The sequence below is a fragment of the Bombus bifarius genome, unplaced genomic scaffold (assembly GCF_011952205.1).
Source record: "Bombus bifarius isolate JDL3187 unplaced genomic scaffold, Bbif_JDL3187 scf7180000009201, whole genome shotgun sequence".
Lineage (NCBI taxonomy): Eukaryota > Metazoa > Arthropoda > Insecta > Hymenoptera > Apidae > Bombus > Bombus bifarius.
The window spans coordinates 805,541-824,350 of record NW_022884966.1 but is presented as its reverse complement, the minus strand read 5'-3'; the positions used below and the strand labels follow the sequence as shown (position 1 = coordinate 824,350).

The window sequence follows — 18,810 nt, the reverse complement described above, 5'->3', positions numbered from 1 at the left end:
TGGATGGTTAGAGCTAATTCGTTTGCAAAGACTATGCAATATTAATTAAGTGGTTTTGAGGCCATTCCCTTCTAAAGCTAAGTCTACATTTGACAATAAACGTGAACCAATTGTAACATGACGAGTGGCGCTTTTCGCGCGGAAGTGTCCTGCTCCAGATATTTGGCAATCGTTTATCGCACGCTATTCGGAATAATGTAACGCTTACCTTTTGTTTTAAAAGGTTTGGAAGGCTCCGAGTATCCTCGGGATCCATTTGCATTGATGGCTGCTACACGAAATTGATACCAGTGTCCTGTCTTTAATCGTTCTCGAATCATTGCGTGTGACTTCGATGAAACGTGACGAACAATCCATGGACTTGATCTAGATTCCAGGTACCTTGGTCCAAGTAAATGTCGTTCCTCCACCAAATACCTCACACCTTTGATTCCGGTAGACTCATCGATACGCTGTGCCTTAGAATTATACCAAGTCAAAAAAACTAAGTTGTTCTTTTGTTGCCTGATTTGGACATTCCTGGGTATCACGGGTAAATCTGAAAAAAAAAGAAGAAAAATGCAAAAATGTGAATTTTATCTTGGTTTGTGCGTAAATATGTACAATTCCCGCTGAAAAGTTTGGAGCACCGTCTCCAATTTCAAGTTACGATAAACGGTTGAAATTCTCCCAGGATAAGCAACACGATATTTACATCGTCGCTTCTTACACGAAACAACAAATACAGAGATAGTGCTGTGTCCGAATATTAATGACAGTAACTGTGTTTCAATGCCGCATAACATTTAGTCTTGCAGGAAGGCCTGTATCGAATGACTTACTTGAGTCAACTGCTGTCGAAATACGCTGTAATATACTGTTCTAAACTGTGGTTATTATCAACTGTCATAAGCTCTTATAAACTGTTGTTGCAAAAGCTTGTGTCTTAAAAAAAAAAAAATTCTCGGTCGGATGTGAAATAATTTAAAAAGTTTGAAGCTCAAGAGATTGGAATGCTGGTCTGTTAATGATTTTTCGAGCACAGCGTTCGAAATTTTGCTTGTCGATTGGTTTTCATTGAATGCAGTGAATTTGTAATTAGCGTGCTTCTATGGTATCACGTACGCTTCCCCATGCATCTCTATTGTATGGTACAGCTTTGTGAAGAGAAGGTGGTCCTTTGTACCGGGATGTGTCTGAAGCTTCGGACTATAATTAGGCAAAGTGGTGGTTTTGGCTTTCGATAAAGCGCAGAGTTACGCTCAGCTAATTTCTAGACTGCGGTTTTTCATGCATAAAAGTGTAAAATTGCACAGAATGTGTGCAGATATATGAAATATCCAAAGCATAGTGCTTTCTATTATATAATACTGTGTAAATAAAACAATTTTCTACCCTGATCGTATTTTTTCAATTGTATTATCAAATAAATGAATTTGCATAAAAATCCACGATCTATTAATCGTTTTAACCATTCGGAAACTTCGAATTAATTATATTCGTAGACATCGGCATGCCAATTTCGGTGTACTTTCTTCGAAAACATGTAAACGAAAATCCTCAAGCGTCTTAATCCGGCCAGACGGAGTAAGTTTCGGATATTTCTATAAAGTAAGAATTAAACAAAGATTTGTTCTATATTTGCGTTAGTGACTAAGAAGGTGCGTTAAGTCGAATATTAAGTCTTTTATGCAAAAATTCCTGCATATTATTGTAATGTGGATTGATGTAACATAAAGTAAATTAAAAATTCAACTTTTTCAAGTTTTAGAATTAGACCATTTTTGTAGTCACCAGCGCATTTATTCCCCTCTTTGGTAAACAGTCATAAAAAGACATCCACCTCCGATTTCCAATAATTTTTTGATATGCCGTTGTAGTCACCTTAAGTATCGTTGAGTAAGGTTTCAGTTGGGACTCTCCGTTTATCGAATAGTTATTGTCAAGAAGAGTTTTTACGAACGTGTAAACAGTAGTTTATTTATTGATACAATAGTGGGTACCAGTATCTTTACTGAAAAAAATCTTGTAAATTGTTTGTATCTCGAATAAATATAAATAATTTAATCGCACGTAATTAATTAATTAGTTATTCGTAAAGCATGCAAAATCAGTGTTACAAGCGCATCACCTGCAGATACAATCACACTAATACACGCGTACTGCCTCTCATACAATGAATAGTTTTAGACTGTAAATTGGAGAAATTACGTTCGTGTAAAGAAACCTTAATTATAAATGACAAATAAAATCTAATGCGTACCAGTTACATTGTCTAAACCGACGGGATGCATGCATGTGACACCGCAATCATGTCTGCAACATTTTGCTAAATCTGGGCAACGAGAGTCATCGACGCAAGCTATCAAACAAACAGCTTCAAAGGGTGACATGGATGCTTTATCAGGACAGTGACCAGGTTTTGTGTAATTGGATGCCAAGCAATTTTCCATACACTAAAACAAAACAATACATCGAACAGTTATACTCACATGTATGTACAATATATTATATATTCTGTATAAGAAAATAAATATACAAAAAAGAGAAAGTAATATAAATAAAAAATTGTTAAATATATATCAGGGAAGATTCTATCTCTTTCTGGTTAAATCGTTTCGTTTTCAACATCCAGAAATGCTATTTATATTAAAATTAAAATTGTACCTCCACATTTACCGATATTGGTCTTCGTACAAGTAACATTTTCAAGAAAAACAAATTTTTGTTTTCCAAATGGCACCTACAGCCTTTTTTATTTTCACTCTTCAACTGTTTTGGATATCTGAACGTGTCGAGTTCGTACACTTAAACCAATTTCAATCTCAAACATTTCTCTCTTTTATGTTTCCTCGAACAAGTTTCTTGCTAGCCTACACAATATGGTTTTCATCAAAATACGCCTCTAATCATCGAAAAAATTTATCTTTCACGATATAGGATGCGTCACTCTTGTGCTATCCGACTTCTGTGGACACACCTTCCCGGGAACGTTGCCTTCTTACTTAAACTGTTTACGTTGCCTAGCAAAAGAGGAGGAATTTCCATAATTGCGAAGAAATCGTATTCTTGCCTTTTGCGACGTAACATCTTTATTTCGGTGAATCATTCTACGTATATTTTTAACCCATTGTTGGCGGTATACTGTGAAATAAATTTTGCCGCAGTTGCCGCGTATTTTTCGAAAATATGTCAATGTTTGTGAAGTGAAAATCGTCGATTCTCACGTTTCTCGTCAGCAGTGTATTAATATACAATGCCTTGCTATACAATGTCTATATAAAACGTATCGAACACCATTATACTTATTATACGGAGTGTAATAGAACATATGGAACTCGTTTCCTGAGGTGATTGTATATCTAAGAACAATGAAAAAAGTTCCTGTAAACATATCCTCTATCTGTCTTGCTTTATGAGATGTAACGAATTTTGCAAACAGAGCAAACTTTATTGAAAATGTTGAAATATCAGAGATCAGAATAGAACAAGCTTTTCAACAAATTCGGGAAACACCAGTAATCGTTCAAAGTGCAAAACGTCTATAGATTTGCCTTGAAATGCAAGGTGGTGATTTTCAGCAACTTCTCTAAAGGCGATTAGATAAGACAAAATCGAAAAAGAAAATTCGTCGTGTCTCATACACGAAGACAGATACACGGTATGTTTATATGAATATTTTTTCATTGTTGTTAGATATACAATCAGCTCAGGTGCCACATGTTCTGTCACATCCTGTATATTATATAATTACATATCAATTAATTAAGTCGAAATGTATTAAATTTTGCCTCATTTAATAGTTTCACGGGACTACACTAATTTGATACTATGGAAATTAAATATATAGAATCTGTTTAAAAGATACCTCATTAGAAGCAAAGGTATGTGTGAATATTATTTGTAGCCATTGTACAATATTGATATTTTTAATGCGAACTGAGTCACGAAAATTATCACGAATGTATGAATTTTCAGTTTCGTAATCCACACACGTATTCGGTTGGTAATAATTATCTGGAAAGTGGCCGTCATTATGGTAATTTCCTAGCTCATTCACTTAATGACATAATACATTGCAAACAGTGCTGTAAACAGCACATTGCGCCGGCAGGATAAAATATCCCAGCTTCTCTTCTGTATATCGTCAAGTTAACATTTGCAAATCGTTATCGATTTGCCTGATAAAAATGAAAGTGAATAGATCGTCTAGAACGTTTTAACGCTATGTGTCTTAACGTATCGACAAAATGCATGGAACTTCTTCCATCACGCGGTGCGAGGATCCTTCGATAGAAGGAGCCAAGTCATTTTATACAGGATCCAGATTGGCCACGCGAGACTTTCTCACGAATTCCTTCTATAAAGAATATCCCCCCTCCCCTCCCCCCACTGCAGTATGTGCCAATGTCCTCTTGAATATATATTGACTTTTTGTAAAGAAACCGAAACCTCACGAAATGGGGCCAAACTTCTCAAATCACTGAAGGAATTCTTCCACGATACAAAGAATGTTGAGAATCTTTTCAAATTTACCCAGAGCAATAAACGCCTTTACTATTCCATTTAACTGTCACTAATCATCGGTACACGTCGCTAATGATCCAAACCTTGATGTTAAATAAAGAAAAAAAATCGTCTAAATAGTTTTAGTGGAGCTAAGGTTTTTATTATAACGCTTTACATTTAAGAAATAATGTAATTTCATCGAGAGATTTTTGTGACCGACTGTATGTATCTCATTTGTGGCGTTACGTAAGGAGAACATTTCCTTACTGTTCTTAAAATATCCTTTGATATTGTGGCAGGAGAAAGGGAAGTGTCCTAGAATTCGTTCTTTTTGTCTCTGAAGTAATGCAAGAAGCACGACACCGACTAACTGGATGGCAATCAGAAACAGGATCATGAGACGGCCATAATCGTTAAAGACCTTATATGCAAATTTTCTCTATTCATTTACGAAGGTTTTCGGTTGCATTCACCGAGATCCGGGTTGCGTTATCTTAGAAACTTCTTCCTCGAGCTTAGAATCCACAAGTTTAGCTGAACTTTGGATAAGATATCAGCACTACAAATTTGTTGTTATGATTGTTTCTTTTCGGGGCCTTTTTTGATCGCTAAAGTCGAATATAAGAGCCATTTTCCATGGAAATGAACGGTTTTGAGAATTCAGTCTTATGAACATTTGGCCGACGAACGCCTTGACTGTAGAAATCCGCGTAGAATCGTCATCATGTATGTGAAGTAGACAAGTGATGTCGCATTAACAGTGCTCCAAACGTTAATTTTGCTGCTTATTACTTATCGCTCTCTGTAGGATCATGAACTAACCGATCGATTCACGACAACCGGTAAATATAAAATAACCGCAACCTTACCCCAATATTCACGGTACAAATGTATGCAGAGAGTGGTCCATACAATGGGTTAAGAGCATCAAATTTTAAAAAGATATTGTCAAAATCCATGAACATGTCACGCATCAACAAGTTGGCTGAGATTTTGTACACCACTTCCAGCTTTAGTGATCTCGAGAACCACTAAAAAGTGTCATTCTAGTCGAATATTTTCCAGTGCGAATACTATACTAGAGCCCGAATTTCTACAAGCAACTTTTTCTATCATTCTTAATCCCCACATTGTGTTTATGTGTGTGAATGAACGGACGTGTGTGTAGATGATCAAGTGAGAATACAAGGTAATAGGTAAAACGATTGTAAACGGAGTTCCTTTTATGATCCGGAGGCTAAAAATAAACTATAGTATTAGATAATTGCACCATGCAAAATCATTTCGATAATAAGGATGCTCTTTATGACAATAATGTACATAGATCTGGATGAATAGAAATTTCATAGGAGAAGCATTAATTCAAAGATGTCGAAGAAAAACGAGGAAAAGTCACGTTAAGAAAAAGTATAACAGTTTAATATGAAGTTATTCACAGGAACAGGAACAGTTGTGGATAACTTGCTGTAATGATTTCCGTATTTCGAACGGTAAAATAGTTAATAGTTAGATGTTTATACTAATTACTTAAACTGTCTAATAAGTTCAAGTTAGATCTTTGAAAAAACGACACGAATTCAGCTTGATAATATAAATACAGTGGGTCACAAAAGTACTCGAATACTTGCCACAGAATTCTTTCGTAAGTATATTACACGAATTACACGAAACTTTTTGGAATTTCGTTAACAGTATTAGATATGACCACCGTGATTATATGTAATAGTAAAATTTCCGAAATCGATTTTAAAATTTACATAGAAGATACAAGACAATTATTGGAAACATACACTTATTGTTAGTGAGAAATTAGGACGCAGCATACAAAGTAGTCTCGAACACGCGACAATAGATGCTACTTTTCCTGTAAACGACTGCAAAATTGCGACACATTGCAAAGAAAACAAATTCGAAATTGGAACTTTAACATTTTTGCACAAGAAACTTTTCGTAGACCTTTTGCAGACCTTCACCAAGAGGTGGATAGAATAACGTTACGATACTCGTGATAAATCATTTTCCAACACCTTGTAGAATGAACGAATCGTTTTTATTTTATTAGTAGCATTTGGATCCTAAGAAGTGCACCTTGAATATTGAATTTGGTTCGATTTATAGATACATACTGAACTTAATTAATTGTATGTACACGTACCTTAAACGCCAAGGAAAATGGATTGAGCTCAAACGCTGTATGCACGAGACTATCGTGTGGTGTGTACGAGCGAAGCCTTTCCAGGGATTGCATTAACTTAAACACGACACATTTCGCCTCCACGGAGGACTCTGTGCATACTATGTAACATCTTCATACACTAGAACGATGATTCATAGCATAATGCCGACCACGTGCTTTGGTACTCGGGAGGATTGCTCTTTCGCTTATTCTCATTTTCTATTTCTCTTCTCTTCCGCAACAAGACTGTATAATCTGATCATCAGTTGAACGCGGTAAACGGAAAGAGAGCTTCAACTAGATACAATAACTGCTTGCCACTGAATCTCAGTTACACGCGAGCCGTACTATACTTTAGATATATACTATATATTTTTCGATATTAGGTATTCTATGTACTTTGCGTATATATCGAAGACATCAAAATATCCTTTCTCCAAGGAGTCGTATCCTTAGCTTTCACAAAACTGCGAACAAAGCTTTCTGCGACTATGTCGTTATATTGAAATGTTGCCTGTTGGCGGGGAGGGATAGGCAGGTGCAACTACGAATGCGATATAATTAGATTCAGAGGTGGAGTTATAACGGGAAATATAAATATCGTAGAATGGGTAGATTATCAGATTATTTAGAAAAAGGGGGCAAGGGAGTCAGAAACTAATTGCTAAGATTAGGTGCAAAAGTATAGGAGAGGCAAATAGATATTGTATGGTAAAAGAACGGAGGTGGTGTGTTTTATGCGAAGGAGGATTGGGAACACTGAAACACTGGGTGGGAGAATGTGGAGGAATTGAGGACAGAAGAATAACATTAAAGGAAATTGTTGAGACGAAGAAAAGATGAAAGAATGGTTAACGAAACTAGAAAGAAAGAAGGAGTGTATGAGAGTGGGTGGGGGAGAGAGGAAAAGTGAATAGAGGAGACAGACACATGGCAAAGCCAAAGAAAGTATGTGCAATGGAAATGTCACATTACATTTAAATAATTAAGTATAGAGTAACTAAAGCATAATTAAGAGTAAGTTCAAATATATATGTAACAACCTAGTGTATGTCGAGCCTGTATGACTGTGAGAATGAGAAATCCATGTAGATCAATCTCGTTTTATAGCCGGCAGGCAAAAATGAATAAAAAGCAGATATATATTTAATCATAAAGTGACATTAAGATAAAGAGGCAATAGAACTATACTTACTATGATCCTACTTCATCAATCTTTCTATTTAGAACATAATACTTGAGTCTATCGCTAATTGAGAGCACTTTGGGACTGAAAAAGGGAAAATGACGAATGTGAGAGGGTGAAAGCTGAGAGTAAAAGTGAACGAAGACGGAAGATGGGAATGGAATGGCTTCAGATTTGAGAACTTCGTATCTAACAGAAAATTTTGTATAATATTATTCAAACCAATTGAAATTTACAACAGGCCAGAGTGATATTAGATAAGTCTTTACTTCAATCTCTATTTTCATGTCTAATGTACATATTTTTGTATATGTGGAATTACTTAAAACACAGATGACGACATTAAGTATACCTCTTACATAATTACCATGAATTTTGACGATATTGTGCAATTCTGCATTGTTTTTTATTTCTAATTCTGTCGCATTGTTTGCATAATTATAAAATATTTTCATGGTGCTGCGGAAGTTATGTCGAACGGTAACGAACCCATAAAGAAGAGTAGCGGTTTCTTAAATAAACTTTTCGCCAGTTATGCAAGATTGTAAATTGCAAAAATTGTTAAAATTTTGAGCAACTTTTTCTTATACGTATAGTCGTAGTTCCGCCTTGGATTTCAAATCATCAAGCAATTTACGTTTAATACTACGTGTATTATTTAACGATTTACTTTACAATTTACCTTAAAAATGTTCGTCCCGTAAAGAATTTGTCAATGACGGTAGATACATTTTTTACCAAATGAATTAGAATACAACGTTCCATATACATCAATCTATGCATCGAAAACTACTTTACGCTAGCTTCGCCGGCCGCGGCGGCCTGTCATTATTTAGCCCAACCCACAAACCATGGATCTTTCTTTTTTATTTATACAGTACTGCAGATGATTATCACATCATTGACTCGGGTTTGATATTAAAGCAATTTTGGCAACGTTGTGCAATTTTGTATTATATTGTTTGCATAATTATATGTCTTATAATTATAGGTCTATAAATTCACTGTGACCCCAAAGGACTGCCGTGCATTTTGCTGCCGTAACAGGGATATACATTATTCGAACGATCGAAGGAACTGGTCAGCGTACTTATTGGCCTACTTTTTGCAAGTAATGTAGGAGCGGATGTATCCTTACGCCGCGAGGATAATCTGGGGCCATTGACCAGCTGTGCTGCACTTTATTTCATTCATATATCGCACAACTTTTTAAAATTGTGGCTATAATGCATGACGTTGAATGTTTGATTACAAACCAATACAGAATTTCTATACGTATTTACTAATTAAACTTCAAATTTTACTATTGTAGTCAGGATAATCGTGTCTGATTACAGTGCCATTAAAATTTCAAAAAGTTTCGTGTAACACATAAAATACATTGATAAACTGTGCTAAATGTTTCAACACTTTCATCAGCTACTGTACGTATTTGTGTTACGTTATGCATTAACTCAAACGCTTGATTCTTCAGATTCGGCCGTGATTGGACCTTATAAAAGAGACGCGAAGTATCTCACATGGATATAGGTACCGTCGCCACGTGGTCCTGTTAGTATAGAATAATTCAATTACACTGCCCGTACGCAGGACGGAAGAATCAAACGATCTCAACATACGCAGACAATGCGGCCCGACATCCACGGTACTTTCACATCTTTGATCGATCGTACGATCGACAGCCAGTTGATGTTGATAGACGATTGATAAAAAGAACCGTCGGAGATTTCCACGTGCTGTCAGATTAAAAACTTATTCTATCATCGTCGTCGAATCTACCGAACAAGAAACAAATGTCTGGAAGGCTGAAAAGATTTAAGCCATCAGACTCGATTGGAACAAGCAAATTCTATGAGCAACAAATACAGAGAAATAAATAAAGTATCGACGGATGCTTGAATATCTCTGTAAATATGTCTATACTCTGAATTGTATACCACAGTCCTGTTTCTTCGATACAACTTAAAATTTTAATAGGCTTTAAAATATACAAATATTTCGTTCTGCTTTTGGCAATTCATCGCATAAGCTTTCCAGAACCCGACAAGTTGCTCTTTAAATTATTTGCCATTGCATACAGATACGCGTAGTATTAGTTGTGTTCGTGAAATGTTCAGAGTATTAAATAGTATTAATAGTGGGAATATTAGTATTAGCAGTAGTAAATTAGCAGTAACTTTGATGTGTAGAAAGTATTTACACGTTGCAGTACTTACTTCATCAGGATAATTGCCACCGCAACGAACATCGCATCTAGCAACTCTGATAGTGTCGTACTCTTCGATGTACTTGGTCCAAGATGCGAAACATCCTGGTAAAAGTAACCACCAAAGCCACCATTCTGCGAAAAAATTAACGCTAATATTGAATAACATGGTGGCGAGTGAAATAAATTTCAACTTCGATGAAACAAAACGCGATGAGCTTAAGACGAATCGAATTACATTTACTTCTTTTCGAAAGGTTGATACCGATACGAATACCAGTAAGTCAATACACTTTCCAAACATGACATATTATACACTGGCGATATAGACGAAAGAAATGTGAACAGCTATTATCTTTAGACTGCGAATTTTATTATTTTAATAATAATTATTATAATTATTTTATGTCGCAATTTTTCATAGATACGGTTAAAAGAATCCGATCTTGGCAGGATTTACCTTTCGAAGGACTTGCGAAACCCTCGATGCTGCGGCACATTCCGTTTGAAGAGTAATATATTCCGAATAGTCTGTTAAATTTACCCTTAAGTCTCTTACAATTACGTAAAAATCTATAGTCTGATTATCATATTCTTTTTATAGCCAGACACGCTTCCTGATACTGCAATTTTGATTTTTGTGGACAAGGACGATACAGATCAAATACAGATCATCGTCAAAATAACCATCGAATGAAGTACTGTAAGTTGATTAACAGACTGATACGAACTTATGAATATTTAATATGTTACGCGTGTTGTACAAACAATTGAGTCGGTTCTTTGCTAAATCTGTTAATTCTGCGAAACAAAAAATACAAAAAATTGATGAAATTATATCAGACATTGATACGCATGGACAAATAAAGTAAGTGCTTTGGCACCAAAATTTGAAAAATTTCGAAAGTGAAATTAACCACTTTATCCTGTGAATGGATCAATTAATAATGGGAAAGATATAAATATGTTACTTGTAAATCCGGTTATAACGACCAATCATAGATTACGAAAAAATAACTTACACGAAGCTGAAAACTATGTCACAGAAAAAATCGAAATACACGAGATAAAACGATCGATACTATTAACGCTAAGCTGTTTGGTAACTGATGGTACAAACGACTAGAGGGTGATTCTACATGAAAAGATGAGTAGGAAAGGAAGAATAACATTTTTTCATTTAAGGCTTCGTTTTTGAAAAAATCAATTTTAAAACCCAAATACATATGCATATACACATGTATGTATAACATATGTATACCGTGTGTGTATAAATATACCGTAAGTAGAATTTTGTGAATTTATTAAAGACGACGAAGATGACGAGATATAATTATTTACGACTATATTTACATACTTTATAACTTTCAGTACAATGCTTTAATTATAACTTTAATTAAATAAAAGAAACAATGTTCTATACTTTCTGTTCTACTCCTGTATTAATGAAACAAAACATAAATTGCTAAAGGAAATTTAAATATATCTTACTTGATAATATCTACTTTGAATGTTCCGTAGTTAAAAGCCATATGAATAGCGTACAAGTATGCATGTGTATGCGATATACATACATATTAATTTCGACAGAGTTTTATGCATTTGTAGGAAATTTGAAATTGCAAAGATGCGCATGGCATGTGAAATTACACGAAATATTCAAAGTACAGTACTTATAATATTCAATGGATGAAGTAAATTTCTATTTAAATTCTATCCGCTTGATTAGGTTTACGAAAATACAAATTTGCATAAAAATCTGCAGTCAATAATCGCAAACAGTTCACGAAAGTACACGATTTGTATTTACAAAATTCTAACGTATTCTTAAGTGTACAAATTGCTGACAGTGTAGCGCGACATTTTGTATAAACAGATGGATGTTTCTACTTTAGTAACTCGGCTTTCGCTACTAAATGCGCAAATCGTTCGGATTTGCCGTGCAAATACCAAGTCCATGTAGCGAAGTGTCGGCATATTAATCACGCATATCGTTGGACCTCTGTTACCAAATACGTGATCAGAATTTCATCGATATGTTCCGTGTGTGTAATTGCGTCGTTGAATTATAGAAATCGTTCGTCCAAATTTCATCTGCGTATTCATCCTAAATACTGCAACGCGTCGCAAAATTCATTGAAAATTATTTATTTCTCTTTCAACTCTGCTGTCCTTCTCGCTTCTTCTTCGCGTTTGTATCTCTTCGGATGTCTTCTCTGTTCTTGAACTATTTTATTCGTAGAAAGGGTAGAATACACTCGAAAAAAGAAAAAGAAAAAAAAATTCAATCGAAATTATGTATATTTTAATGATATCTGTTGAAATATAACATGCATTTAGGATCACGTGCAAGCGAAGAGGACAACAGGATTAATGTCAATCTAATATCAAGCTGGTGTATCAGTTGCTCCGATATTTATTTTATTGAATTGTCTATTGGGATTTTTCATCCTCGTCAGTTTTGTGTACAAACAACTAAATCTCCCTTTAACTTCGTTTTTCTTATTCTTTTTTGTGATTATAGTTTATAATCAATCATATATACACAGGCTGTCCCGCGACGCGAGGACAATCGACATGGAGATGATTCTACAATTAAAAATAAGCCAAAAATAAAGAATACAATTTGTTCGTCCGTGGCCTCGTTTTCGAGAAGATCGAGTTTGAAAATCTGTCAAGTAGACAAACTTGGCCAAGTGCCGGCAAAGTTTAATTAAAATTCCGTATTATTTCCGTTTAAGGCCTGGTTTTCAAGAAAATTAAATTTGAACATCTTCGGTTAAAGACTAATTCTAATGCACGATACATTTTCAAATGTATCCTCTTTAAAAACAAACCATCGTATAAACAAAATTTTATTCTACATTTCTGACTTATTTTCACATGTAGTTTAATCTCTTGCCGATCATTTACGCCTGTTCACTCTGCAATTAGCCAAGTTTAACTATATATACTTGCCAAATTTTCAAACCCGATCTTAATAACGGGACGTGATATAAAAAAGTTGTATTCTTTCTCTTTCGATTCACTTCTACGTGTAGAATAAGTCGATTGTCCACGAGTCGCGAGACACTCTGTATATCTATAGATACGGGGTGTCTGTTAACTGGTAGTACAAACTATCGGGGGATGATTCCGCATGAAAAAATAAATGGAAAAGAAAGAATAAAATTTGTTCGTTGAAGGTTTCGTTTTCGAAAAAATAAAGCCTGGAAATCAAGTATGTACATGTATACGTACATGTATGCGAAGTCTCAAACGAAGAAATTTTATTCTTCCTTTTCCATTTTTTCACGTAGAATTACCACTTGGCTGTTTGTATTACCAGTTACCAGATACCCTATGTACATTATGTTCATTTTCACACCTTCAAGTTGCCCACAAATGCATAAAAATCTCCCTTCTACTTATCACATATTTAATATCGTAGCCACGCTGCTTTTCTTAATTAAAATCCAATTTAGTTTCACACGTCTCCATACGATCGCTATTACATTCAATCTCCGAGAAATATTTACTTCCCTTTTATTAATATTACATAAATATCGTAAAATAACTTGTAGGTATTGTGATTTCAGTCGGGAAAAAAGCTGGTAAAAGAATCCTTTGTATCTTAACGAGCTCATTTGTGTAACTTCAATCGTTTAAAATCACTAAAGAAGTAGGTAAGAGGTATTTTAAAAAACCGGTTCAATTATCGTGGTACAGCTACACTGTGGTTCGCGATAGCCAAATAAAGAAAGAAATTAAATGGATTCCTCGTATTTCTGAAATACTTCTATTTTACATAAATGCTTATGATTGTTTCATGTTAATCTGATACCTTATACACACACACGGTATTCATTTTATTTGATCATTTATTTTATTTGATCTTCAAACCATTTGTGTGCTTTATTGAGATTGACTGATAGAGGAACGAGTGGATGAATTTGTAATAGAAAAATATATTGAAATAAGTATAGGTACAAGCACAGGTATAGTGTATGCTGATCCAGATCCTCACTATAACAGCGTTACAATACAATAGGAAGAAGACAGGGAACACGTTCATATATTTATAGCAAAGGACATTACCAAAAAGTTAACCTGTGTGCGTAGCTCTAGCTGAAGGTTACAAGAAACAACAATAGAAATCTACTTATAGCTCTTTTGTTTCTAGATCTTGTAATCCAAAACAAAATTTATATTCAAGGGCACAATAATACGGACAATAATCCTTATTCCGAATTTTCTTTTTGTTTCCCTAAATTCTATTCTCTTCGTAACAACGATTTTCAGGTCACCGATATACAAAAGAAATGTTGTAGAGTTTTTCTTGAAGTAATTACTTCAACATGCCTCTTATATAGAAATTGCAAATAAGTGTGACAATTAAGCAATATATAGGTATATATTATAGGTATATATAGGTATATATTATATAGGTGAACTTCAAACAAATTGCTAGGATTTTTACAACAGTACGATTTAAATATTTTTATTTTGTTTTACTTTGAAGTAACGTTTCATTTGAAATTTTTCTTAGTCAATTTACATCGTCAAATTTGGTTTTTTAAATACTTACATTTTAAGCTGTGATTACGAAAGGAAATTCTAACTATACGCTTAATACCTGTTTCAATCACTATTTCTTTCTACATCTATTTTATAGAATTCTGTTTTTCCGCAATTTCTACGAACTTGTAGAATCTTCTGTTCGTGTCCTTAATTCGCGGAATGAACTCGCGTATTTTTGCCACCTTGATAAAACAATCAATTACTATATACTATATTCTATTTCAACGTGTCTTTCAACAGTGTTGATGAGCCAGACAATGGTGAGAGAGTGAAAAAACCCTATTGTAGTAGCAGAGACCTAACAGTCATTTGACATACGTACGTTTTAAAATAGTCGGTAACGCCAAGTCAAAGCATGATTTTACAGCGTAACTCGAGCCTCCAGCTACGTGCATCAGGGGTGTCAAAGGACTTCCGTGCGTTGGAAGAGGCAGCGGGCAGAAGCGCCGGAAGCGGAGCGGCATATCCACGGAGACGTCGTTGGTCGGTCAACAAAGTACCGGAAGGATCTTCGTGTGCGATCGAGTAGCGCGCAGCGAACCGGTAAAACCAAAGACGGAGTGAACCGATCGCGGTGAACCGTTCGAACTGAGATCGGGCTTACTTTCTTGCGCGGTCTGATCCTCTCCTGCACTTCTCTGGCACTTCTCCTACTACTTCGACCCACGCCATTCGTTTCCACCACCCTGCTACCACCCGTCGCAATGATCGAATCATTAACTTTGGAAAGGGTCCTGCCAGTGGCGAATACAAGCCTCTCTTTCGGTCTCACTCCCTTTTTTTCTCTCTCCTTCTCTTTCTTTCTCTTTCTCTCTCTCTCTCTCTCTTTCTCTCTTTCTCTTCTTCCCCCTCCCTCTTTCTTTCTCTCTTCCTGCTTCGAGTCTTTCGTTCAATATCACTCGCGTTTCGATTACTCACCTTCGTCTTTTTCTTTCGATAAGAATTTCTACAACAGCGCGTTAGATTATTGAGACCTATCGCGTGGTATCTACCGAAGCAGTTGGAGGAAGAATACGCGAGGAATAAAGTGAGCTTAGAAAGATAAGAGTGTGCGCATACGTATGTACGTATGCGTGAGAAAGAATAAAATAAGCGTTATCCTAACATGTTGTTCCATTCGATTCGCTGAATTGGAGGAATAAACGTTTGGTTTCGATACGAGGTCGAACATTTGCACATTTGGTATAAAGAATAGAGTAGTTTCTAGAACGTTTGTAGCTCCTTTCCTTCTGTCGCGATTTTTATGATTAATCCTGAGATGATCAAGGAAACGTTTGTAAATAACCAAATATAACGAGAACTTTAAACAGGTCGTTTTTGTAGTTTGCCTTCCATGTGCATCCGCTTTCTGTCTACGCTTTTTATTTTAGGTACGTGGTTCGATATAAAATATGACGAGAAAAGTATCGGAGATCTTTATCAGAAAATATAAAACGATAAATAATCCTAAAAATTTGAAGAAAGATACGTTTTTTAAAATAATTTTCACGCACTGATCGACTGCATGCCTGATTAAAATTCAGTCGAGAAGATTAATGTGTTACAGTGGATAAAAAATGTATTTACTTAATAATTAATTAGTTTGGTAATACTTCCACACATTTACTACAAGCGTTCTACACTACGAAGATCAAGTGTGGAACCTGATAAAAAAGGACCGCTTTATTGGGAAGTAAGGGTATGTATAAGCACTTTTTGTATTTGCTGTAACTCGAATTTCGTAACTCTTTCGTTCAAAGTTTATTGCACAACATTTCATTCGTAGTAATTTTGCTTCATAAACACCCACAAAAAAATTATTGATTCCTTCAATTATCATGGTAATGCTGGAATATCATCGTTTCTTAGATATTTCTCATTTATAAACTTCATATTTGCCTGCGCAGGTATCGTTTTTCTTTTCTTCTTTTTTTTTTTTTTTTTTTTTTGAAGCCCAAATATAATGCCTGAAAAGTCGCAGTAGGTTGGTAAAACACGAGGCGCAAAGTAGAAAGCTTGAAGATATATGAAAAGATATACAGAAAGCGATAAATATACGTAAGATATACAGAAAGATATAAAGAAATGGAAGATATGGAAAATAACATTTTGCGATAGCTTTATCGGGTTGCTGCGATGCATTTAGCTGGGTATGGAACCTGAAATTTCTATAGCAGGTAATTCAAAGGTCTCGAAAATATTTAATTCGTGCAGGTCGTCGAATAAATTGACCCGGAAATGAGGCGGCGGTTTTGTTTAAAACGTGTTTCGGTTAGATATTGAACAGAGTGGAATATGTCTACGCGCTCGTTGCGAATCTCTCGGTCCAGCCTGCCGCGCAGGTATTACAACCTGTGTGGCATGAGAACGGGGCCTTCTCTTCTCACATAATGAACGACTTCGAAGAACGGTAGTGGCATTGACCTGAATCTATTAGGGCTTTGGTTTGGCGGTATTATAGCTGCCCGTGAATCAATCCCTTACTTAGCAACATTCGTAGACCACACAAAACTTCGTATAGCTCATTATACCGGTCCTTATTCCACGTTTCTTGTCTGGATAAGCGTAAAACATTCTTCTTTTTGCGTCCTTTGTGGATTCTGCCAGTTGAACAAAAGCTCTTCTCCGGTTGTTTCAACTTCGGTATTTTTCAGTTTGCAACATGTTTCAGTTTGCGATACTTCGATCGTGTTCAAAATTCTCACCGGCGCTGTTTATAAAATCCTATTGACGATTATGGGAACGCTATTGCTTTAAAACTTAAAGAAATCGAATCTTTAATTTATTTTACGTTATATGCACGATGACCCTACAGAAGCGTGGATTATTTGGCAGTGATTTTGTCCACACGCTTTCTCATTTAATTTATGGATTCTAACAAACTTCAAGCGTGACAAAGGGCGTGCTGATATTGCTGCAAAAGCGTTCAGACGAATAAATAACTATACGTTAATCTGTATTACAACTACACGTAAGAATTCTCCTATGAAAAATATCTGACTCGATTCGCTTTCATAGACACTGGCACAAGTACAAGAACTATGAAACTGAACTATGAACTGAATGGAAATGCAAATTTTGTTCGTATTGGAAGCCTGTATACAAGTATATATTATACGTATATACAAGACGATATACAAAATAAGTGGCAATAATTTCAGAGTTTTTAACTTTAACAATTGCTAACATATTTTAGTCGCATCTTTGTCTGATTAATTTGAAATATGTTCAAGATAATAATTGTCATCGGATATATCTTACATATGCACATTGTCGCTTACGAATATATGGTCATTAGCTTATTGGAATATAAATTAGTAACAAAATTACAAATAGAAAAATTCAGGACGACTTTACCTTTTATTACAGCTATCTTGGAATATCACAGGACATTGAAATTTATTTTTAAAAGCTAACATGTTATAGAAAGATTGGCATTTACGAGTGTCAAACAGCTGCATTCTGGAGCAGATCTTTTATTCAAGAAGTTCATTATACTTAGCTTGTCTGGTTGGAAAAAGAATCTTCCAAATTGATTGAAAGACTATAGACTGAAGAAAAATAAAAGAAAGAGACTAATTCATCGTGTTAGAGAAGATCGTTTCATACCAATTAAAAATAACAAATAAAATAACATATTAAGCAACAGTTCGACATATTACGCTTGCAACGAACTTTTCTGCACTGTTTCAGTTAGTACAGAAACAGGTAAATCTCTAGAGAAATTAAAAGATGCAAGCGTTACGCTGTTAAACGCGATAAATAAATTCGACTCGATTAAGATCTATACGGATGGAAGTAACGCTATTTCGTAATTCGAAATCAATAGGATGCGTTTGTATTTGCCACGATTTAAATATTTCAGTAATAAAGAGCCTGGAGCGCATTGCGTTAAACGAAGTACTCGACATTGCACTAATTAATCCTAACTAACATAATTTCAAAGTACTTATTCTCTTAGAGTCACTCTCACTTTACTAATATTATACGTATACACAAGACTTTTAACTTTAACGATCGCTAACAAATTTTAGTCACATGTTCGTCTGATCAACTTGAGATATGTTCTATATGTATGTTGTTGAGAAATGATATACCGAGAATCAATCTGTCCGCCCTAAACAATCTTACGAGTACCAAAATAGATATTAAAACGAGTCCATGTTCATTACTTTTGACACACGAACATTTTCGATATAGACAGGAAATTGACCC

At 35.2% G+C, this 18,810-nt stretch overlaps 1 protein-coding gene across 3 annotated transcripts in view; it reads right to left on the bottom strand.

Moving 5' to 3' along the window:
• LOC117214540 (anosmin-1) overlaps positions 1 to 15,278 on the bottom strand; it is a 34,356-nt gene extending 19,078 nt beyond the window's left edge. The window contains exons 1-4 of one of the 3 annotated variants that reach the window (XM_033460723.1): positions 14,939 to 15,278; positions 10,067 to 10,191; positions 2,243 to 2,435; positions 209 to 538 (exon numbers count right to left, since the gene is read on the bottom strand). In XM_033460723.1, coding sequence (XP_033316614.1) covers positions 209 to 538; positions 2,243 to 2,435; positions 10,067 to 10,191; positions 14,939 to 15,080 — 790 coding nt within the window. In that variant the 5' untranslated portion in view covers positions 15,081 to 15,278. Of the gene's footprint in view, positions 1 to 208; positions 539 to 2,242; positions 2,436 to 10,066; positions 10,192 to 10,516; positions 10,572 to 14,938 lie in introns of those variants that run through there. The other 2 variants (XM_033460721.1, XM_033460722.1) reach the window with 2 other exon arrangements.
• Between the last annotated feature and the right edge of the window lie 3,532 nt (positions 15,279 to 18,810).